This window comes from Oncorhynchus clarkii, chromosome 22 (genome assembly GCF_045791955.1).
Source record: "Oncorhynchus clarkii lewisi isolate Uvic-CL-2024 chromosome 22, UVic_Ocla_1.0, whole genome shotgun sequence".
Taxonomy (NCBI): domain Eukaryota; kingdom Metazoa; phylum Chordata; class Actinopteri; order Salmoniformes; family Salmonidae; genus Oncorhynchus; species Oncorhynchus clarkii.
The window spans coordinates 46,448,602-46,475,108 of record NC_092168.1 but is presented as its reverse complement, the minus strand read 5'-3'; the positions used below and the strand labels follow the sequence as shown (position 1 = coordinate 46,475,108).

Sequence of the window (26,507 nt, the reverse complement as noted above, 5' to 3'; positions counted from 1 at the left end):
CCTTTACAGTATGACTGATTCCTTTCCTGTACAGTATGACTGATTCCTTCCCTGTACAGTATGACTGATTCCTTCCTGTACAGTATGACTGATTCCTTCCCTGTACAGTATGACTGATTCCTTACAGTATGACTGATTCCTTTCCTGTACAGTATGACTGATTCCTTCCCTGTACAGTATGTACTGATTCCTTCCCTGTACAGTATGACTGATTCCTTTCCTGTACAGTATGACTGATTCCTTCCTTGTACAGTATGACTGATTCCTTCCCTGTACAGTATGACTGATTCCTTCCCTGTACAGTATGACTGATTCCTTCCCTGTACAGTATGACTGATTCCTTCCCTGTACAGTATGACTGATTCCCTGTACAGTATGACTGATTCCTTCCCTGTACAGTATGACTGATTCCTTTCCTGTACAGTATGACTGATTCCTTCCCTGTACAGTATGACTGATTCCTTTCATGTACAGTATGACTGATTCCTTCCCTGTACAGTATGACTGATTCCCTGTACAGTATGACTGATTCCTTCCCTGTACAGTATGACTGATTCCTTCCCTGTACAGTATGACTGATTCCTTCCCTGTACAGTATGACTGATTCCTTCCCTGTACAGTATGACTGATTCCTTCCCTGTACAGTATGACTGATTCCTTCCCTGTACAGTATGACTGATTCCTTCCCTGTACAGTATGACTGATTCCTTCCCTGTACAGTATGACTGATTCCTTCCCTGTACAGTATGACTGATTCCTTTCCTGTACAGTATGACTGATTCCTTCCCTGTACAGTATGACTGATTCCTTCCCTGTACAGTATGACTGATTCCTTCCCTGTACAGTATGACTGATTCCTTCCCTGTACAGTATGACTGATTCCTTCCCTGTACAGTATGACTGATTCCTTCCCTGTACAGTATGACTGATTCCTCCTGTACCCTGTACAGTATGACTGATTCCTTCCCAGTATGACTGTACAGTATGACTGATTCCTTCCCTGTACAGTATGACTGATTCCTTCCCTGTACAGTATGACTGATTCCTTCCCTGTACAGTATGACTGATTCCTTCCCTACAGTATGACTGATTCCTTCCCTGTACAGTATGACTTCCCTGTATTCCTTCCCTGTACAGTATGACTGTACAGTATGACTTCCCTGTACAGTATGACTGATTCCCTGTACAGTATGACCCTGTACAGTATGACTGATTCCTTCCCTGTACAGTATGACTGATTCCTTCCCTGTACAGTATGACTGATTCCTGTACAGTATGACTGATTCCTTCCCTGTACAGTATGACTGATTCCTTACAGTATGACCTGTACAGTATGACTGATTCCTTCCCTGTACAGTATGACTGAGTATGACTGATTCCCTGTACAGTATGACTGATTCCTTCCCTGTACAGTATGACTGATTCCTGTACAGTATGACTGATTCCTTCCCTGTACAGTATGACTGATTCCTTTCCTGTACAGTATGACTGATTCCTTCCCTGTACAGTATGACTGATTCCTTCCCTGTACCTGTACAGTATGACTGATTCCTTCCCTGTACAGTATGACTGATTCCCTGTACAGTATGACTGATTCCTTCCCTGTACAGTATGACTGATTCCTTCCCTGTACAGTATGACTGATTCCTTCCCTGTACAGTATGACTGATTCCTTCCCTGTACAGTATGACTGATTCCTTCCCTGTATATGACTGATTCCTTCCCTGTACAGTATGACTGATTCCTTCCCTGTACAGTATGACTGATTCCTTCCCTGTACAGTATGACTGATTCCTTCCTTGTACAGTATGACTGATTCCCTGTACAGTATGACTGATTCCTTCCCTGTACAGTATGACTGATTCCTTCCCTGTACAGTATGACTGATTCCTTCCCTGTACAGTATGACTGATTCCCTGTACAGTATGACTGATTCCTTCCCTGTACAGTATGACTGATTCCTTCCTGTACAGTATGACTGATTCCTTCCCTGTACAGTATGACTGATTCCCTGTACAGTATGACTGATTCCTTCCCTCCTTCCCTGTACAGTATGACTGATTCCCTGTACAGTATGACTGATTCCTTCCCTGTACAGTATGACTGATTCCTTCCCTGTACAGTATGACTGATTCCTTCCCTGTACAGTATGACTGATTCCTTACAGTATGACCCTGTACAGTATGACTGATTCCTTCCCTGTACAGTATGACTGATTCCTTCCCTGTACAGTATGACTGACTCCTTCCCTGTACAGTATGACTGATTCCTTCCCTGTACAGTATGACTGATTCCTTCCCTGTACAGTATGACTGATTCCTTCCCTGTACAGTATGACTGATTCCTTCCCTGTACATTCCTTCCCTGTATATGACTGATTCCTTCCCTGTACAGTATGACTGATTCCTTCCCTGTACAGTATGACTGATTCCTTCCCTGTACAGTATGACTGATTCCTTCCCTGTACAGTATGACTGATTCCTTCCCTGTACAGTATGACTGATTCCTTCCCTGTACAGTATGACTGATTCCTTCCCTGTAGAGTATGACTGATTCCTTCCCTGTACAGTATGACTGATTCCCTGTACAGTATGACTGATTCCTTCCCTGTACAGTATGACTGATTCCTTCCCTGTACAGTATGACTGATTCCCTGTACAGTATGACTGATTCCTTCCCTGTACAGTATGACTGATTCCTGTACAGTATGACCCTTCCCTGTACAGTATGACTGATTCCTTCCTGATGTACAGTATGACTGATTCCCTGTACAGTATGACTGATTCCTTCCCTGTACAGTATGACTGATTCCTTCCCTGTACAGTATGACTGATTCCTTCCCTGTACAGTATGACTGATTCCCTGTACAGTATGACTGATTCCTTTCCTGTACAGTATGACTGATTCCTTCCCTGTACAGTATGACTGATTCCTTTCCTGTACAGTATGACTGATTCCTTCCCTGTACAGTATGACTGATTCCTTCCCTGTACAGTATGACTGATTCCTTCCCTGTACAGTATGACTGATTCCTTCCCTGTACAGTATGACTGATTCCTTCCCTGTACAGTATGACTGATTCCTTCCCTGTACAGTATGACTGATTCCTTCCCTGTACAGTATGACTGATTCCTTCCCTGTACAGTATGACTGATTCCTTCCCTGTACAGTATGACTGATTCCTTCCCTGTACAGTATGACTGATTCCTTCCCTGTACAGTATGACTGATTCCTTCCCTGTACAGTATGACTGATTCCTTCCCTGTACAGTATGACTGATTCCTTCCCTGTACAGTATGACTGATTCCTTCCCTGTACAGTATGACTGATTCCTTTCCTGTACAGTATGACTGATTCCTTCCCTGTACAGTATGACTGATTCCCTGTACAGTATGACTGATTCCTTCCCTGTACAGTATGACTGATTCCTTCCCTGTACAGTATGACTGATTCCCTGTACAGTATGACTGATTCCTTCCCTGTACAGTATGACTGATTCCTTTCCTGTACAGTATGACTGATTCCTTCCCTGTACAGTATGACTGATTCCCTGTACAGTATGACTGATTCCTTCCCTGTACAGTATGACTGATTCCTTCCCTGTACAGTATGACTGATTCCCTGTACAGTATGACTGATTCCTTCCCTGTACAGTATGACTGATTCCTTCCCTGTACAGTATGACTGATTCCTTCCCTGTACAGTATGACTGATTCCTTCCCTGTACAGTATGACTGATTCCTGTACAGTATGACTGATTCCTGTACAGTATGATTCCTTCCCTGTACAGTATGACTGATTCCTTCCCTGTACAGTATGACTGATTCCTTCCCTGTACAGTATGACTGATTCCTTCCCTGTACAGTATGACTGATTCCTTCCCAGTATGTACAGTATGACTGATTCCTTCCCTGTACAGTATGACTGATTCCTTCTGTACAGTATGACTGATTCCTTCCCTGTACAGTATGACTGATTCCTTTCCTGTACAGTATGACTGTACAGTATGACTGATTCCTGTACAGTATGACTGATTCCTGTACAGTATGACTGATTCCTTTCCTGTACAGTATGACTGATTCCTTCCCTGTACAGTATGACTGATTCCTTCCCTGTACAGTATGACTGATTCCTTCCCTGTACAGTATGACTGATTCCTTCCCTGTACAGTATGACTGATTCCTTCCCTGTACAGTATGACTGATTCCTTCCCTGTACAGTATGACTGATTCCTTCCCTGTACAGTATGACTGATTCCTTCCCTGTACAGTATGACTGATTCCTTCCCTGTACAGTATGACTGATTCCTTCCCTGTACAGTATGACTGATTCCTTACAGTATGACCCTGTACAGTATGACTGATTCCTTCCCTGTACAGTATGACTGTATTCCTGATTCCTTCCCTGTACAGTATGACTGATTCCTTCCCTGTACAGTATGACTGATTCCTTCCCTGTACAGTATGACTGTATTCCTTCCCTGTACAGTATGACTGATTCCTTCCCTGTACAGTATGACTGATTCCTTCCCTGTACAGTATGACTGATTCCTTCCCTGTACAGTATGACTGATTCCTTCCCTGTACAGTATGACTGATTCCTTTCCCTGTACAGTATGACTGATTCCTGTACAGTATGACTGATTCCTGTACAGTATGACTGATTCCTTCCCTGTACAGTATGACTGATTCCTTACAGTATGACTGATTCCTTCCCTGTACAGTATGACTGTACAGTATGACTGATTCCTTCCCTGTACAGTATGACCTTCCCTGTACAGTATGACTGATTCCTTACAGTATGACTGATGTACAGTATGACTGATTCCTTCCTGTACAGTATGACTGATTCCTTACCCTGTACAGTATGACTGATTCCTTCCCTGTACAGTATGACTGATTCCTTCCCTGTACAGTATGACTGATTCCTTCCCTGTACAGTATGACTGATTCCTTCCCTGTACAGTATGACAGTATGACTGATTCCTTCCCTGTACAGTATGACTGATTCCTTCCCTGTACAGTATGACTGATTCCTTCCCTGTACAGTATGACTGATTCCTTCCCTGTACAGTGATTCCTTCCCTGTACTATGACTTCCTTCCCTGTACAGTATGACTGATTCCTTCCCTGTACAGTATGACTGATTCCTTACAGTATGACCCTGTACAGTATGACTGATTCCTTCCCTGTACAGTATGACTGATTCCTTCCTGTACAGTATGACTGATTCCTTCCCTGTACAGTATGACTGATTCCTTCCCTGTACAGTATGACTGATTCCTTCCCTGTACAGTATGACTGATTCCTGTACAGTATGACTGATTCCTTCCCTGTACAGTATGACTGATTCCTTCCCTGTACAGTATGACTGATTCCTTCCCTGTACAGTATGACTGATTCCTTCCCTGTACAGTATGACTGATTCCTTCCCTGTACAGTATGACTGATTCCTTCCCTGTACAGTATGACTGATTCCTTCCCTGTACAGTATGACTGATTCCTTCCCTGTACAGTATGACTGATTCCTTCCCTGTACAGTATGACTGATTCCTTCCCTGTACAGTATGACTGATTCCTTCCCTGTACAGTATGACTGATTCCTTCCCTGTACAGTATGACTGATTCCTTCCCTGTATGACAGTATGACTGATTCCTGTACAGTATGACTGATTCCTTCTGTACAGTATGACTGATTCCTTCCCTGTACAGTATGACTGATTCCTTCTGTACAGTATGACTGATTCCTTCCCTGTACAGTATGACTGATTCCTTCCCTGTACAGTATGACTGATTCCTTCCCTGTACAGTATGACTGATTCCTTCCCTGTACAGTATGACTGATTCCTTCCCTGTACAGTATGACTGATTCCTTCCCTGTACAGTATGACTGATTCCTTCCCTGTACAGTATGACTGATTCCCTGTACAGTATGACTGATTCCTTCCCTGTACAGTATGACTGATTCCTTACAGTATGACCCTGTACAGTATGACTGATTCCTTCCCTGTACAGTATGACCCTGTACAGTATGACTGATTCCTTCCCTGTACAGTATGACTGATTCCTTGTACCTGTACAGTATGACTGATTCCTTCCCTGTACAGTATGACTGATTCCTTCCCTGTACAGTATGACTGATTCCTTCCCTGTACAGTATGACTGATTCCTTCCCTGTACAGTATGACTGATTCCTTCCCTGTACAGTATGACTGATTCCTTCCCTGTACAGTATGACTGATTCCTTCCCTGTACAGTATGACTGATTCCTTCCCTGTACAGTATGACTGATTCCTTCTGTACAGTATGACTGATTCCTTCCCTGTACAGTATGACTGATTCCTTCCCTGTACAGTATGACTGATTCCCTGTACAGTATGACTGATTCCTGTACAGTATGACTGATTCCTTCCCTGTACAGTATGACTGATTCCTTCCCTGTACAGTATGACTGATTCCTTCCCTGTACAGTATGACTGATTCCTTTCCTGTACAGTATGACTGACCTTCCCTGTACAGTATGACTGATTCCTTCCCTGTACAGTATGACTGATTCCTTCCCTGTACAGTATGACTGATTCCTTCCCTGTACAGTATGACTGATTCCCTGTACAGTATGACTGATTCCTTCCCTGTACAGTATGACTGATTCCTTCCCTGTACAGTATGACTGATTCCTTCCCTGTACAGTATGACTGATTCCTGTACAGTATGACTGATTCCTGTACAGTATGACTGATTCCTTCCCTGTACAGTATGACTGATTCCTTCCCTGTACAGTATGACTGATTCCTTCCCTGTACAGTATGACTGATTCCCTGTACAGTATGACTGATTCCTTCCCTGTACAGTATGACTGATTCCTGTACAGTATGACTGATTCCTTCCCTGTACAGTATGACTGATTCCTTCCCTGTACAGTATGACTGATTCCTTCCCTGTACAGTATGACTGATTCCTTCCCTGTACAGTATGACTGATTCCTTCCCTGTACAGTATGACCTGTACAGTATGACTGATTCCTTCCCTGTACAGTATGACTGATTCCTTCCCTGTACAGTATGACTGATTCCTTCCCTGTACAGTATGACTGATTCCTTTCCTGTACTGTACCTTCCCTGTACAGTATGACTGATTCCTTTCCTGTACAGTATGACTGATTCCTGTACAGTATGACTGATTCCTTCCCTGTACAGTATTCCTTCCCTGTACAGTATGACTTTCCTTCTGTACAGTATGACTGATTCCTTCCCTGTACAGTATGACTGATTCCTTTCCTGTACAGTATGACTGATTCCTTCCCTGTACAGTATGACTGATTCCCTGTACAGTATGACTGATTCCTTCCCTGTACAGTATGACTGATTCCTTACAGTATGACCCTGTACAGTATGACTGATTCCTTCCCTGTACAGTATGACTGATTCCTTCCCTGTACAGTATGACTGATTCCTTACAGTATGACTGATTCCTGTACAGTATGACTGATTCCTTCCCTGTACAGTATGACTGATTCCTTCCCTGTACAGTATGACTGATTCCTTCCCTGTACAGTATGACTGATTCCCTGTACAGTATGACTGATTCCTTCCCTGTACAGTATGACTGATTCCCTGTACAGTATGACTGATTCCTTCCCTGTACAGTATGACTGATTCCTTCCCTGTACATTCCTTTCCTGTACAGTATGACTGATTCCTTCCCTGTACAGTATGACTGATTCCTTCCCTGTACAGTATGACTGATTCCCTGTACAGTATGACTGATTCCTTCCCTGTACAGTATGACTGATTCCTTTCCTGTACAGTATGACTGATTCCTTCCCTGTACAGTATGACTGATTCCCTGTACAGTATGACTGATTCCTTCCCTGTACAGTATGACTGATTCCTTTCCTGTACATTATGACTGATTCCTTCCCTGTACAGTATGACTGATTCCTTACAGTATGACCTGTACAGTATGACTGATTCCTTCCCTGTACAGTATGACTGATTCCTTCCCAGTATGACTATTCCTTCCCTGTACAGTATGACTGATTCCTTCCCTGTACAGTATGACTGATTCCTTCCCTGTACAGTATGACTGATTCCTTTCCTGTACAGTATGACTGATTCCTTCCCTGTACAGTATGACTGATTCCCTGTACAGTATGACTGATTCCTTCCCTGTACAGTATGACTGATTCCTTCCCTGTACAGTATGACTGATTCCTTCCCTGTACAGTATGACTGATTCCCTGTACAGTATGACTGATTCCTTCCCTGTACAGTATGACTGATTCCTTCCCTGTACAGTATGACTGATTCCTTCCCTGTACAGTATGACTGATTCCTTTCCTGTACAGTATGACTGATTCCTTCCCTGTACCTGTACAGTATGACTGATTCCTTCCCTGTACAGTATGACTGATTCCCCCTGTACAGTATGACTGATTCCTTACAGTATGACCTGTACAGTATGACTGATTCCTTCCCTGTACAGTATGACTGATTCCTTCCCTGTACAGTATGACTGATTCCTGTACAGTATGACTGATTCCTTCCCTGTACAGTATGACTGATTCCTGTACAGTATGACTGATTCCCCTGTACAGTATGACTGATTCCTTCCCTGTACAGTATGACTGATTCCTTCCCTGTACAGTATGACTGATTCCTTCCCTGTACAGTATGACTGACTGATTCCTTCCCTGTACAGTATGACTGATTCCTTCCCTGTACAGTATGACTGATTCCTTTCCTGTACAGTATGACTGATTCCTTCCCTGTACAGTATGACTGTACAGTATGACTGATTCCTTCCCTGTACAGTATGACTGATTCCTTCCCTGTACAGTATGACTGATTCCTGTACAGTATGACCCTGTACAGTATGACTGATTCCTTCCCTGTACAGTATGACTGATTCCTTCCCTGTACAGTATGACTGATTCCTTCCCTGTACAGTATGACTGATTCCTTCCCTGTACAGTATGACTGATTCCTTCCCTGTACAGTATGACTGATTCCTTCCCTGTACAGTATGACTGATTCCTTTCCTGTACAGTATGACTGATTCCTTCCCTGTACAGTATGACTGATTCCTTCCCTGTACAGTATGACTGATTCCCTGTACAGTATGACTGATTCCTTCCCTGTACAGTATGACTGATTCCTTTCCTGTACAGTATGACTGATTCCTTCCCTGTACAGTATGACTGATTCCTTCCCTGTACAGTATGACTGATTCCTTCTGTACAGTATGACTGATTCCTTCCCTGTACAGTATGACTGATTCCTTCCCTGTACAGTATGACTGATTCCTTCCCTGTACAGTATGACTGATTCCTTCTGTACAGTATGACTGATTCCTTCCCTGTACAGTATGACTGATTTCCCTGTACATATGACTGATTCCTTCCCTGTACAGTATGACTGATTCCTTCCCTGTACAGTATGACTGATTCCTGTACAGTATGACTGATTCCTTTCCTGTACAGTATGACTGATTCCTTCCCTGTACAGTATGACTGATTCCTTCCCTGTACAGTATGACTGATTCCTTCCCTGTACAGTATGACTGATTCCCTGTACAGTATGACTGATTCCTTCCCTGTACAGTATGTATTCCCTGTACAGTATGATTTCCTTCCCTGTACAGTATGACTGATTCCTTTCCCTGTACAGTATGACTGATTCCTTCCCTGTACAGTATGACTGATTCCTTCCCTGTACAGTATGACTGATTCCTTCCCTGTACAGTATGACTGATTCCTTTCCTGTACAGTATGACTGATTCCTTCCCTGTACAGTATGACTGATTCCCTGTACAGTATGACTGATTCCTTCCCTGTACAGTATGACTGATTCCTTCCCTGTACAGTATGACTGATTCCTTCCCTGTACAGTATGACTGATTCCTTCCCTGTACAGTATGACTGATTCCTTTCCTGTACAGTATGACTGATTCCTTCCCTGTACAGTATGACTGATTCCTTCCCTGTACAGTATGACTGATTCCTTCCCTGTACAGTATGACTGATTCCTTCCCTGTACAGTATGACTGATTCCTTCCCTGTACAGTATGACTGATTCCTTCCCAGTATGACATTCCTTCCCTGTACAGTATGACTGATTCCTTTCCTGTACAGTATGACTGATTCCTTCCCTGTACAGTATGACTGATTCCTTCCCTGTACAGTATGACTGATTCCTTCCCTGTACAGTATGACTGATTCCTTCCCTGTACAGTATGACTGATTCCTTCCCTGTACAGTATGACTGATTCCTTCCCTGTACAGTATGACTGATTCCTTCCCTGTACAGTATGACTGATTCCTTTCCTGTACAGTATGACTGATTCCTTCCCTGTACAGTATGACTGATTCCCTGTACAGTATGACTGATTCCTTCCCTGTACAGTATGACTGATTCCCTGTACAGTATGACTGATTCCTTCCCTGTACAGTATGACTGATTCCTTCCCTGTACAGTATGACTGATTCCCTGTACAGTATGACTGATTCCTTCCCTGTACAGTATGACTGATTCCTTTCCTGTACAGTATGACTGATTCCTTCCCTGTACAGTATGACTGATTCCTTTCCTGTACAGTATGACTGATTCCTTACAGTATGACCTGTACAGTATGACTGATTCCTTCCCTGTACAGTATGACTGATTCCTTCCCTGTACAGTATGACTGATTCCTGTACAGTATGACCCTTCCCTGTACAGTATGACTGATTCCTTCCCTGTACATTATGACTGATTCCTTCCCTGTACAGTATGACTGATTCCTTCCCTGTACAGTATGACTGATTCCTTCCCTGTACAGTATGACTGATTCCCTGTACAGTATGACTGATTCCTTCCCTGTACAGTATGACTGATTCCTTCCCTGTACAGTATGACTGATTCCCTGTACAGTATGACTGATTCCTGATTCCCTTCCCTGTACAGTATGACTGATTCCTTCCCTGTACAGTATGACTGATTCCTTCCCTGTACAGTATGACTGATTCCTTCCCTGTACAGTATGACTGATTCCTGTACAGTATGACTGATTCCCTGTACAGTATGATTTCCTTCCCTGTACAGTATGACTGATTCCTTCCCTGTACAGTATGACTGATTCCTTCCCTGTACAGTATGACTGATTCCTTCCCTGTACAGTATGACTGATTCCTTCCCTGTACAGTATGACTGATTCCTTCCCTGTACAGTATGACTGATTCCTTCCCTGTACAGTATGACTGATTCCTTCCCTGTACAGTATGACTGATTCCTTCCCTGTACAGTATGACTGATTCTGTTCAGTTCCCCCTGTACAGTATGACTGATTCCTGTACAGTATGACTGATTCCTTTCCTGTACAGTATGACTGATTCCTTCCCTGTACAGTATGACTGATTCCTTCCCTGTACAGTATGACTGATTCCTTTCCTGTACAGTATGACTGATTCCTTCCCTGTACAGTATGACTGATTCCCTGTACAGTATGACTGATTCCTTCCCTGTACAGTATGACTGATTCCTTCCCTGTACAGTATGACTGATTCCTTCTGTACAGTATGACTGATTCCTTCCCTGTACAGTATGACTGATTCCTTTCCTGTACAGTATGACTGATTCCTTCCCTGTACAGTATGACTGATTCCCTGTACAGTATGACTGATTCCTTCCCTGTACAGTATGACTGATTCCTTCCCTGTACAGTATGACTGATTCCCTGTACAGTATGACTGATTCCTTCCCTGTACCTGTACAGTATGACTGATTCCTTCCCTGTACAGTATGACTGATTCCTTCCCTGTACAGTATGACTGATTCCTTACAGTATGACCTGTACAGTATGACTGATTCCTTCTGTACAGTATGACTGATTCCTTCCCTGTACAGTATGACTGATTCCCTGTACAGTATGACTGATTCCTTCCCTGTACAGTATGACTGATTCCTTCCCTGTACAGTATGACTGATTCCTTCCCTGTACAGTATGACTGATTCCTTCCCTGTACAGTATGACTGATTCCTTACAGTATGACTGATTCCTTCCCTGTACAGTATGACTGATTCCTTTCCTGTACAGTATGACTGATTCCTTCCCTGTACAGTATGACTGATTCCCTGTACAGTATGACTGATTCCTTCCCTGTACAGTATGACTGATTCCTTTCCTGTACATTCCTGTACAGTATGACTGATTCCTTCCCTGTACAGTATGACTGATTCCTTTCCTGTACAGTATGACTGATTCCTTTCCTGTACAGTATGACTGATTCCTTCCCTGTACAGTATGACTGATTCCTTTCCTGTACAGTATGACTGATTCCTTCCCTGTACAGTATGACTGATTCCTTCCCTGTACAGTATGACTGATTCCTTCCCTGTACAGTATGACTGATTCCTTCCCTGTACAGTATGACTGATTCCTTCCCTGTACAGTATGACTGATTCCCTGTACAGTATGACTGATTCCTTCCCTGTACAGTATGACTGATTCCTTCCCTGTACAGTATGACTGATTCCTTCCCTGTACAGTATGACTGATTCCTTTCCTGTACAGTATGACTGATTCCTTCCCTGTACAGTATGACTGATTCCTTCAGTATGACCTGTACAGTATGACTGATTCCTTCCCTGTACAGTATGACTGATTCCTTCCCTGTACAGTATGACTGATTCCCTGTACAGTATGACTGATTCCTTCCCTGTACAGTATGACTGATTCCTTTCCTGTACAGTATGACTGATTCCTTCCCTGTACAGTATGACTGATTCCCTGTACAGTATGACTGATTCCTTCCCTGTACAGTATGACTGATTCCTTCCCTGTACAGTATGATGATTCCTTCCCTGTACAGTATGACTGATTCTTCCCTGTACAGTATGACTGATTCCTTCCCTGTACAGTATGACTGATTCCTTCCCTGTACAGTATGACTGATTCCTTCCCTGTACAGTATGACTGATTCCTTCTGTACAGTAGTATGACTGATTCCTTCCCTGTACAGTATGACTGATTCCCTGTACAGTATGACTGATTCCTTCCTGATTCCTGTACAGTATGACTGATTCCTTTCCTGTACAGTATGACTGATTCCTTCCCTGTACAGTATGACTGATTCCTTTCCTGTACAGTATGACTGATTCCTTCCCTGTACAGTATGACTGATTCCCTGTACAGTATGACTGATTCCTTCCCTGTACAGTATGACTGATTCCTTCCCTGTACAGTATGACTGATTCCTTCCCTGTACTGATTCCTTCCCTGTACAGTATGACTGATTCCTTCCCTGTACAGTATGACTGATTCCTGTACAGTATGACCCTGTACAGTATGACTGATTCCTTCCCTGTACAGTATGACTGATTCCCCTGTACAGTATGACTGATTCCTTCCCTGTACAGTATGACTGATTCCTTCCCAGTATGACTGATTCCTTCCCTGTACAGTATGACTGATTCCTTCCCTGTACAGTATGACTGATTCCTTCCCTGTACAGTATGACTGATTCCTTCCCTGTACAGTATGACTGATTCCTTCCCTGTACAGTATGACTGATTCCTTTCCTGTACAGTATGACTGATTCCTTCCCTGTACAGTATGACTGATTCCCTGTACAGTATGACTGATTCCTTCCCTGTACAGTATGACTGATTCCCTGTACAGTATGACTGATTCCTTTCCTGTACAGTATGACTGATTCCTTCCCTGTACATTATGACTGATTCCTTCCCTGTACAGTATGACTGATTCCCTGTACAGTATGACTGATTCCTTCCCTGTACAGTATGACTGATTCCTTTCCCTGTACAGTATGACTGATTCCTTCCCTGTACAGTATGACTGATTCCCTGTACAGTATGACTGATTCCTTCCCTGTACAGTATGACTGATTCCTTTCCTGTACAGTATGACTGATTCCTTCCCTGTACAGTATGACTGATTCCTTCCCTGTACAGTATGACTGATTCCTTTCCTGTACAGTATGACTGATTCCTTCCCTGTACAGTATGACTGATTCCTGTACAGTATGACTGATTCCTGTACAGTATGACTGATTCCTTCCCTGTACAGTATGACTGATTCCTTCTGTACAGTATGACTGATTCCTTCCCTGTACAGTATGACTGATTCCTTCCCTGTACAGTATGACTGATTCCTGTACAGTATGACTGATTCCTTCCCTGTACAGTGTACAGTATGACTGATTCCTTCCCTGTACAGTATGACTGATTCCTGTACAGTATGACCCTGTACAGTATGACTGATTCCTTTCCTGTACAGTATGACTGATTCCTTCCCTGTACAGTATGACTGATTCCCTGTACAGTATGACTGATTCCTTCCCTGTACAGTATGACTGATTCCTTCCCTGTACAGTATGACTGATTCCTTCTGTACAGTATGACTGATTCCTTCCCTGTACAGTATGACTGATTCCTTTACAGTATGACTGATTCCTGTACAGTATGACTGATTCCCTGTACAGTATGACTGATTCCTTCCCTGTACAGTATGACTGATTCCTTCCCTGTACAGTATGACTGATTCCTTCCCTGTACAGTATGACTGATTCCTTCCCTGTACAGTATGACTGATTCCTTCCCTGTACAGTATGACTGATTCCTTCCCTGTACAGTATGACAGTACAGTATGACTGATTCCTTCCCTGTACAGTATGACTGATTCCTTCCCTGTACAGTATGACTGATTCCTTTCCTGTACAGTATGACTGATTCCTTCCCTGTACAGTATGACTGATTCCTTTCCTGTACAGTATGACTGATTCCTTCCCTGTACAGTATGACTGATTCCCTGTACAGTATGACTGATTCCCTGTACAGTATGACTGATTCCTTCCCTGTACAGTATGACTGATTCCTTTCCTGTACAGTATGACTGATTCCTTCCCTGTACAGTATGACTGATTCCTTCCCTGTACAGTATGACTGATTCCTTCCCTGTACAGTATGACTGATTCCTTCCCTGTACAGTATGACTGATTCCTTTCTGTACAGTATGACTGATTCCTTCCCTGTACAGTATGACTGATTCCCTGTACAGTATGACTGATTCCTTCCCTGTACAGTATGACTGATTCCTTCCCTGTACAGTATGACTGATTCCTTCCCTGTACAGTATGACTGATTCCTTCCCTGTACAGTATGACTGATTCCTTTCCTGTACAGTATGACTGATTCCTTCCCTGTACAGTATGACTGATTCCTTTCCCTGTACAGTATGACTGATTCCTTCCCTGTACAGTATGACTGATTCCCTGTACAGTATGACTGATTCCTTCCCTGTACAGTATGACTGATTCCTTCCCTGTACAGTATGACTGATTCCTGATTCCCTGTACAGTATGACTGATTCCTTCCCTGTACAGTATGACTGATTCCTTCCCTGTACAGTATGACTGATTCCTTCCCTGTACAGTATGACTGATTCCTTCCCTGTACAGTATGACTGATTCCTTTCCCTGTACAGTATGACTGATTCCTTTCCTGTACAGTATGACTGATTCCTTCCCTGTACAGTATGTACCTTCCCTGTACAGTATGACTGATTCCCTGTACAGTATGACTGATTCCTTCCCTGTACAGTATGACTGATTCCTTTCCTGTACAGTATGACTGATTCCTTCCCTGTACAGTATGTACTGATTCCTTTCCTGTACAGTATGACTGATTCCTTCCCTGTACAGTATGACTGATTCCTTTCCTGTACAGTATGACTGATTCCTTCCCTGTACAGTATGACTGATTCCTGTACAGTATGACCCTGTACAGTATGACTGATTCCTTCCCTGTACAGTATGACTGATTCCCTGTACAGTATGACTGATTCCTTCCCTGTACAGTATGACTGATTCCTTTCCTGTACAGTATGACTGATTCCTTCCCTGTACAGTATGACTGATTCCCTGTACAGTATGACTGATTCCTTCCCTGTACAGTATGACTGATTCCTTCCCTGTACAGTATGACTGATTCCTGTACCCTGTACAGTATGACTGATTCCTTCCCTGTACAGTATGACTGATTCCTTTCCTGTACAGTATGACTGATTCCTTCCCAGTGTACCTTTCCTGTATGACTGATTCCTTCCCTGTACAGTATGACTGATTCCTTCCCTGTACAGTATGACTGATTCCTTCCCTGTACAGTATGACTGATTCCTTCCCTGTACAGTATGACTGATTCCTTCCCTGTACAGTATGACTGATTCCTTCCCTGTACAGTATGACTGATTCCTTCCCTGTACAGTATGACTGATTCCTGATTCCTTCCCTGTACAGTATGACTGATTCCTTCCCTGTACAGTATGACTGATTCCTTCCCTGTACAGTATGACTGATTCCTTCCCTGTACAGTATGACTGATTCCTTCCCTGTACAGTATGACTGATTCCTTCCCTGTACAGTATGACTGATTCCTTCCCTGTACAGTATGACTGATTCCCTGTACAGTATGACTGATTCCTTCCCTGTACAGTATGACTGATTCCTTCCCTGTACAGTATGACTGATTCCTTCCCTGTACAGTATGACTGATTCCTTTCCTGTACAGTATGACTGATTCCTTCCCTGTACAGTATGACTGATTCCTTCCCTGTACAGTATGACTGATTCCCTGTACAGTATGACTGATTCCTTCCCTGTACAGTATGACTGATTCCTTCCCTGTACAGTATGACTGATTCCTTCCCTGTACAGTATGACTGATTCCTTCCCTGTACAGTATGACTGATTCCTTCCCTGTACAGTATGACTGATTCCTTCCCTGTACAGTATGACTGACTGATTCCTTTCCCTGTACAGTATGACTGATTCCTTACAGTATGACCTGTACAGTATGACTGATTCCTTCCCTGTACAGTATGACTGATTCCTTCCCTGTACAGTATGACTGATTCCTTCCCTGTACAGTATGACTGATTCCTTCCCTGTACAGTATGACTGATTCCTTCCCTGTACAGTATGACTGATTCCTTCCCTGTACAGTATGACTGATTCCTTCCCTGTACAGTATGACTGATTCCTTCCCTGTACAGTATGACTGATTCCCTGTTCAGTATGACTGATTCCTTCCCTGTACAGTATGACTGATTCCTTCCCTTCTGTACAGTATGACTGATTCCTTCCCTGTACAGTATGACTGATTCCCTGTACAGTATGACTGATTCCTTCCCTGTACAGTATGACTGATTCCTGTACAGTATGACCTGTACAGTATGACTGATTCCTTCCCTGTACAGTATGACTGATTCCTTCCCTGTACAGTATGACTGATTCCTTCCCTGTACAGTATGACTGATTCCTTCCCTGTACAGTATGACTGATTCCTTCCCTGTACAGTATGACTGATTCCTTCCCTGTACAGTATGACTGATTCCTTCCCTGTACAGTATGACTGATTCCTTCCCTGTACAGTATGACTGATTCCTTTCCTGTACAGTATGACTGATTCCTTCCCTGTACAGTATGACTGATTCCCTGTACAGTATGACTGATTCCTTCCCTGTACAGTATGACTGATTCCTTCAGTATGACCCTGTACAGTGATTCCTTCCCTGTACTGATTTCCCTGTACAGTATGACTGATTCCTTCCCTGTACAGTATGACTGATTCCTTTCCTGTACAGTATGACTGATTCCTTCCCTGTACAGTATGACTGATTCCCTGTACAGTATGACTGATTCCTTCCCTGTACAGTATGACTGATTCCTTCCCTGTACAGTATGACTGATTCCTTCCCCTTCCCTGTACAGTATGACTGATTCCTTCCCTGTACAGTATGACTGATTCCTTCCCTGTACAGTATGACTGATTCCTTCCCTGTACAGTATGACTGATTCCTTACAGTATGACCCTGTACAGTATGACTGATTCCTTCCCTGTACAGTATGACTGATTCCTTTCCTGTACAGTATGACTGATTCCTTCCCTGTACAGTATGACTGATTCCTTCCCTGTACAGTATGACTGATTCCTTCCCTGTACAGTGACTGATCCTTCCCTGTACAGTATGACTGATTCCTGTACAGTATGACTGATTCCTGTACAGTATGACTGATTCCCTTCCCTGTACAGTATGACTGATTCCTTCCCTGTACAGTATGACTGATTCCCTGTACAGTATGACTGATTCCTTCCCTGTACAGTATGACTGATTCCTTTCCCTGTACAGTATGACTGATTCCTTCCCTGTACAGTATGACTGATTCCTTTCCTGTACAGTATGACTGATTCCTTCCCTGTACAGTATGACTGATTCCTTCCCTGTACAGTATGACTGATTCCTTTCCTGTACAGTATGACTGATTCCTTCCCTGTACAGTATGACTGATTCCCTGTACAGTATGACTGATTCCCTGTACATTATGACTGATTCCTTCCCTGTACAGTATGACTGATTCCCCTGTACAGTATGACTGATTCCCTGTACAGTATGACTGATTCCTTACAGTATGACTGATTCCCTGTACCTGTACAGTATGACTGATTCCTTACAGTATGACCTGTACAGTATGACTGATTCCTTCCCTGTACAGTATGACTGATTCCCTGTACAGTATGACTGATTCCTTCCCTGTACAGTATGACTGATTCCTTTCCTGTACATTATGACTGATTCCTTCCCTGTACAGTATGACTGATTCCTTTCCTGTACAGTATGACTGATTCCTTTCCTGTACAGTATGACTGATTCCCTGTACAGTATGACTGATTCCTTCCCTGTACAGTATGACTGATTCCTTTCCTGTACAGTATGACTGATTCCCTGTACAGTATGACTGATTCCTTTCCTGTACAGTATGACTGATTCCTTCCCTGTACAGTATGACTGATTCCCTGTACAGTATGACTGATTCCCTGTACATTATGACTGATTCCTTCCCTGTACAGTATGACTGATTCCTTTCCTGTACAGTATGACTGATTCCCTGTACAGTATGACTGATTCCCTGTACAGTATGACTGATTCCCTGTACAGTATGACTGATTCCCTGTACAGTATGACTGATTCCCTGTACAGTGGGTTAACTGCCTTGTTCAGCGGCAGAACGACAGATTTTTTTTTACCTTGTCATCTCGGGGATTCGATCCTTTCGGTTAGTCGCCCAACAGCTCTAACCACTTTTTTTTTAGTTAAGAACGTCAATACTCAAAAATACTGTGTGTACATTTGTTGCCTTCATTTTATTTTAAGTAGATTCAACACTTCATTTTCTACAGTGTAATGGTGTAATGGTGTAATGGTGTAATGTAATGGTGTAATGGTGTAATGGTGTGTAGCCTGACTGACGGTATATATATGTATGTATGCATGTGTGTGTATGTATGCACAGTATGTACAGTATTATGCGTGCATGCGTGTGTGTACAGTATGTGTGTGTGTGTGTGTGTGTGTGCGTGCGTGCGTGCGTGCGTGCGTGCGTGCGTGCGTGCGTGTGTGTGTGTGCAGGACAGTACAAGTCAGAGGTTTTACAACACCTACTCATTCCAGGGTTTTTCTTTATTTGTACTATTTTCTACATTGTAGAATAGTGAAGACATCAAAACTATGAAATTACACATATGGAATCATGTAGTAACCAAAAAACTGTTAAACAAATCTAAATATATTTTATGTTTGAGATTGTACAAACAGCAACCCTTTGCCTTGATGACAGCTTTGCACACTCGCTGACCAAGGCCCTTCTCCCCCCATTGCTCAGTTTGGCCGGGCGGCCAGCTCAAGGAACAGTCTTGGTGGTTCCAAACTTCTTCCATTTAAGAATGATGGAGGCCACTGTGTTCTTGGGGACCTTCAATGCTGCATAAATGTTTTCGTAGCCTTCCCCAGATCTGTACCTCGACACAATCATGTTTCGGAGATCTACGGACAATTCCTTTGAAATCATGGCTTGGTTTTTGTTCTGACATGCACTGTCAACTATGGGACCTTACAGTATATAGACAGGTGTGTGCATTTATGTATGTATGTGTGAAGTCAGAAGTTTACATACACCTTTGCCAAATACATTTAAACTCAGTTTTTCACAATTCCTGACATTTAATCCTAGTAAAAATTTCCTGTCTCAGGTCAGTTAGGACCACCACTTTATTTTGAGAATGTGAATTTATTTCAGCTTTAATTTCTTCCATCACATTCCCAGTGGGTCAGAAGTTTACAAACACTCAATTAGTATTTGGTAGCATTGCCTTGAAATTGTTTAACTTGGGTCAAATGTTTCAGGTAGCCTTCCACAAGCTTCCCACAATAAGTTGGGTGAATTTTGGCCCATTCATCCTGACAGAGCTGGTGTAACTGAGTCAAGTTTGTAGGCCTCCTTGCTCGCACACACTTGTTCAGTTCAGCCCACAAACTTTCAATAGGATTGATGTCAGGGCTTTGTGATGGCCACTCCAATACCTTAACTTTGTTGTCCTTAAGCCATTTTGCCACAACTTTGGAAGTATGCTTGGGGTCATTGTCGATTTGGAAGACCCATTTGTGACCAAGCTTTAACTTCCTGACTGATGTCTTGAGATGTTGCTTCGATATATCCACATAATTGTCCTACCTCATGATGCCATCTATTTTGTGAAGTGCACCAGTCCCACCTGCAGCAAAGCAAAGCACAACATGATGCTGCCACCCCCGTGCTTCACGGTTGGGAGGGTGTTCTTCGGCTTGCAAGCCTCCCCCTTTTTCCTCCAAACATAGCAATGGTCATTATGGCCAAATAGTTATATTTGGTTTCGTCAGACCAGAGGACATTTCTCCAAAAAGTACAATCTTTGTCACTATGTGCAGTTGCAAACCGTAGTCTGGCTTTTTTTATGGTGGTTTTGGAGCAATGGCTTCTTCCTTGCTGAGCAGCCTTTCAGGTTATGTCGATATAGGACTAATTTTTACTGTGGATATAGATACTTTTGTACATGTTTCCTCCAGCATCTCACAAGGTCCTTTGCTGTTGTTCTGGGGTTGATTTGCACTTGTCGCACCAAAGTACGTTCATCTCTAGGAGACAGACCGTCTCCTTCCTGAGCGGTATGACGGCTGCATGATCCCATGGTACTATTGTTTGTACAGATGAACGTGGTACCTTCAGGCTTTCGGGAAATTGCACCCAAGGATGAACCAGACTTGTGGAGGTCTTGGCTGATTTCTGTTGATTGTCCCATGATGTGAAGCAAAGAGGCACTGAGTTTGAAGGTAGGCCTTGAAATACATTCACAGGTACGCCTCCAATTGACTCAAATAATGTCAATAGCCTATCAGAAACTTCTAAAGCCATGACATCATTTTCTGGAATCTTCCAAGCTGTTTAAAGGCACAATCAACTTAGTGTAACTTCTGATCCACTGGAATTGTGATACAGTGAATTATAAGTGAAATAATCTGTCTGTAAACAATTGTTGGAAAGATTACTTGTGTCATGCACAAAGTAGATGTCCTGACCGACTTGCCAAAACTATAGTTTGTTAACAAGAAATGTGTGGAGTGGTTGAAAAAGGAGTTTTAATGACAACAACCTAATTGTATGTAAACTTCCGACTTAAACTGTATGTACATATGTAAATATATATGTCTGTATGTACGTGTGCACGTGTGCACGTGTGCGTGTGCGTGTGCGTGTGTGTGCGTGTGTGTGCGTGTGTATGTGTGTGTTTGTGTGTGTGTGTGTGTGTGTGTATGTGGGTGTGTGTGTAATGGTGTGTGTGTAATGGTGTGTAGATAACTGACTGACTCATAATGAAGTAAGAAAGGCTGCTCGTTAAGGTGGGATCGAAATAGATGGAATTGTGGGTAGTGAGTGGGGGGGTTCTAATTAATTTTGAAATGTGATACCTCTAATCCCCATTAACTCTGTGAGTAATTGCATTTCGCAGGCAGCAAATGGGTTCTCAATAGGGTGGCGGGCTAAGAGATGACCTGAACAAGCAGATGTTGGTAAAAAAAAAATACATGTTAAACATTGTGTTGTTTACACATTTGATTAAACTCGGTTTGGACTCAATTTGTTCTGTCAAACATGTAGCGTTACCCCTTTTAATAGGCTAGTAGACATCTTTTGGCTGGGATAGCTCAAGTGGCATCCTTTCACCTAAGTTTTTCAGGTGTGGCATGCGTGTATGTTTGTGCGTGTCTGTGAACAACTAAAAACTATTGAAACAAGCGGATATTTTTCAAGTGGTTGAAGTGAAATTAGGAAGAGATAGCAGTGAGTCAAACAAATGATTTTCTCTGGGCTTTTGCCAAAACGCCCTACACATCTTGAAGGACTTTTTTGTTTTCTCATTCACATCATTTGAATAATTCAATTGTTTAAAAAAAGAAGACAGAGGAATATAAAAATGCGAGCATGAATATTCAAACAGCAGGTTCATTCTATATCGTTCCAGCTTCAAAAGCCTTTTGAAAACATTGCAGCCGCACGGACAACCTGCTATGCAGCTGCCGCCGTTTATTAATGTACACCCTTCTATATTCATTTATTCCCGGATATTCCTCACAACAGAACTTGTATTGGGGATCGTTTGCCCTCATATTTTGCATATATAGCTCAAGAATCCAAATACATTTAGCTTAGGTCTCGGTTAGTGGCCCTCTCTCATGTAGAGTCTCTGAATAAATATCCAAAAGGCCGGATTACATCAAGACAGTATTAGCTTTTCAGCTCATCAAAGTATAACAACAAAACAAAACTAGAAATATGGAAGTCCAATTGGATCCTTGCCTAAACAATTCAAACACAGCTCGTTGTGACAGTAACGAGGCGTGGACTAAATCAAACTGGTGCCAAAAAAAACGTAAGTCACCTTTGTATGAGTGAGTCTGAAGGAGAGTCAAAGTCACACACAAGTGTATTGTGCTCTGAATATAATTACGGCGAAAACAAGAATGATGATAATATATTCTATATGTATACTTTGAATATGAATTATATTTATTTGTTTTGTCTAATTAGTTAGGATAATTAGTTGACTCTATAAAACGAATCGGAGCTATACGTGTTAATTATGGATTATTCTAAAAAGATCTTGACATTTGTAACTTTTCATCCTCACTTCTGATTATTTTTTTTACTTGATTAGGCAAATCAGTTTTAAGAACAAATTCTTATTTACAATGATGACCTAGGAACAGTGGGTTAACTGCCTTGTTCAGGAGCAGAATGACAGTTCTTTACCTTGTCAGCTCGGGGATTGGATCTTGCCATTTTTCGGTTTCTAGTCCAACACTCTAACCACTAGGCTACCTTCCGCACCATTTAAAGGAATTTGGCATCTCCAAATGTCGAGTTTGCAGTGAATCACATCTTGTGTGGTTTATCCTTCTATTATTTTACTAAACGAAATATCTAAAAACCTAATGATATATATATATATATATAATTTGTTTTATTCATTGGCGAGGTCAAGCAGTTGAATAACAATTTCGGGATATTTTGATTTCTGAATGGAAAGTTTGAAGTTTTAAATGTATTGTAAATGTATAGAGAGAGAGCAATTGTTTTTTCCAACAGAGGAGCACATATACTGTATAATCCACATATAAAACATATCAAATCCACATGGATTACAATGATACTGAGATTATAGTAGGCCTATAATGTAAAACATGATTTTGCTAACAAAAGTGAGAGCTCAAAATGAAGCAGTCTGGACTCACTGTGAATGGAATCTGAATGGTGTGGATTTCTTTGTCCTCAGTTGAATTGAACAGAGGGGGACAGTTAGTCATTGTTAGTCAATCATAATTCTGAACCCCCCCTCCCCCCCTCCCCTAAAAAAAAAACATGTTTCAAAAGTATTGCCTATGTTTATTAGTGTATTGTGGCTCTAATTTGTTTTGTATGCTAAATCATTTTCTAAAAGGCATCTGGCTATTGTTTGAAAGTAGCCTTTAGGTTTTTTATAAAATGTTGAAGGTTTAAAAAAATATATATATATATTTTACGCACAGTTTTGACATAAACGTATGTCTGACTGTATCTATAAATTCCATACACATTTCCGGGGAGAACAAACTGTTGAGCTATTGCTTACGTCACCTATTCGATGTTTAGATAATATCTACATTTGTAGTAATGGATAATATTGGGGTAATTTGGCCCGGTGTATGTTTTTCATACCATTTCTGTGGAACATCAGTGAGAAAGAACGATGTCAATTAAACTTATTTTATTTAACATGTAAAAATCCCAACATAATCATCGTCATTGATTCATTTGAAATCCCATCCAAAATAAGTCAATAAATATAATTTAGCACTTTTTTTATAAAAAAATAAGGAAGTGATCATTCTTTGCGTGCGTTGTGACGGGTATGCTTGGCAACAACAACAAAACATGGAAAGAGGAAACATACATGAGAAAACAGCCATCTATAGGATCGGCAGTGACGTTGGAGAGAAAATACTGAAAGGACATATTGTACAAGTGGCAGAGGAAGAAACAGGAGCAACATGGTACAGGAGGAAGAAACAGGAGCAACATGGTACAGGAGGAAGAAACAGGAGCAACATGGTACAGGAGGAAGAAGCAGGAGCAACATGGTACAGGAGGAAGAAACAGGAGCAACATGGTACAGGAGGAAGAAGCAGGAGCAACATGGTACCAGCGCTACATGGCTGAAAGCAGACACAAGCTAAAAGTGTAAATCCAAACATTAACCAAGGGCCTGATATAAAAACTATCGTACAAACAGAAATCCGAATCTACAAATTTACAATCTACATTACCATTGTGTTCTCATACCGTATGCTTTACCTACATAGTGTACTTTCGTTTATTCTGTCTCGGGAATGCGCTAGTCTAAAGTTAAATAATGATCGAGAACATGACATTAAAAGCCATCAGTAATGCCCTTCGCATAATGTGTATTCCCGTCAGACACCATGTGAGATAGGTTTGCATACAGTGACGGGCTTTACTGAATATGAAAAGCACCCTTTATACATGTATCTAAATCATGCTACAACATGGTATGTAAGTAGCGCTCCTCCCATTTTCTAAAGCAATGCATTTCTGCTGGCTCAATCCAACATTTATTTCAGCAACAGATAAATAAAAAACAAAAAACGTGTTGGACTGATATACACTGTGACGTCTTCAACCCAAAGTTAATTTCCCTTTTCTCCCTCTCTCGTTTTATGATAAGAGTTCAAGTCATTTGGAGTCACTCGTCAGCCTGGACATTGTGACAGCGCTCATGCCGGAAACATGTGGTGGCACCTGGCACATGCTGCATGGACAGGGCATTCCCGCGCCCCAGTGATGGAAACTGCTACCCAGGGGGCCCGGGACGGCCGAGGGCGCCTTCAGGAGTCCATGGTGGGGTCTGATCGAGGTGAGACCCGTTGTAGAGAGAGAGGCAACCGTGGAGACTGCCGGGGGAAGAAGTGGATGGTGCACCGGGTGGGAGGCGTGGGAAACCGCCGGATGACCAGGCAGGGGCCCAGTGTGCGCCATGGTACCACATGCGGAGGGGTGGAAGCTGCTGTGGTGGCCGCTGCCGTAGAACTCACTGACAAGCCTCTTCATCTCCTCCAGCGAGTTGCTCAGCATCAGGATGTAGTTTCTCGCCAGAAGGAGAGTAGCGATTTTGGAGAGTTTGCGCACCGAGGGCCCGTGCGCGTAAGGCATGACCTCCCGGAGACCGTCCATGGCGATGTTGAGGTCGTGCATCCTCTTCCGCTCCCGGCTGTTGATTTTCAGCCGCATCCCCTGCAGCTCGTTCTCCGAGAGCAGTTTACGGTCCTTCTTTGACAGCATTTTCAGGGTAATGTCATCATCGTCATCCGACAGGCTCCGCATGTCCGCGGGTATCTCCGGTGGAGAGTCGCTCTGTGTGGACGAGACAGTACCGGAGAAACCCACCATGTGTTTCTTCATCGCATGCAGGAACATATCGTGCACATCGGGAGAGGAAGGTCGGCTAGACACTCGGCTGGTACCGGAGTCCATGATGATCCTCAGATTTATTCGGACAGCGCAATAGTCTACGGAAAGAAAAGTAAACGAACCATTTAGCATCAGATTATTTTCCACTACCACTAGGATTAAAATGTAAAAACGCGTCACTAGATTATAAGAAGATGCTACACGGGACAACCAATTCAATGTGCAATGGATTAAACAGGAGAAGGTAAACAAAAACATCCACGAAAGGACACGAGAAGGTTCTTGAAAGTTATTCTACACATGAAGTTAAAAAATAAATAAAAAGATTCTCAGATGAGGCTATATTTTGTGTCAAAAAAAATATCACAACTGCCTAAATGACATCAATATTATCCCGAAAAGCAGACAATAAACCTACCGAGAGAGAGAGCGAGATGCAGAGCGCAGCTCGGTGCAGAGAAAGTGTCGCTGTTCAATCCACTTGTTACTCCCAATCACAACTGACAGCCCATTTGGCACGCACGGGCATGACGACAGGGTTTTATAGCGGACTTAACGATCCGGGGGCAAATCACCGGGACAATGCCATGGCTTTTCCGACTGTCTGTCATCCATTC

The 26,507-nt window shown here is 42.6% G+C and overlaps 1 protein-coding gene across 1 annotated transcript; it reads right to left on the bottom strand.

The window, feature by feature from the left end:
• Nucleotides 1–24,206: 24,206 nt before the first annotated feature.
• On the bottom strand, nt 24,207–25,959 carry LOC139380348 (oligodendrocyte transcription factor 2-like). Its single transcript, XM_071122962.1, has one exon. It carries the CDS (start codon nt 25,951–25,953, stop codon nt 25,156–25,158), a length of 798 nt encoding a protein of 265 aa, XP_070979063.1. The 5' UTR covers nt 25,954–25,959; the 3' UTR covers nt 24,207–25,155.
• Nucleotides 25,960–26,507: the final 548 nt, after the last annotated feature.

Bases quoted from the DNA above. Each gene is read 5' to 3' on its own strand.
- LOC139380348 (XM_071122962.1), bottom strand. From the start codon at position 25,953: ATGGACTCCGGTACCAGCCGAGTGTCTAGCCGACCTTCCTCTCCCGAT.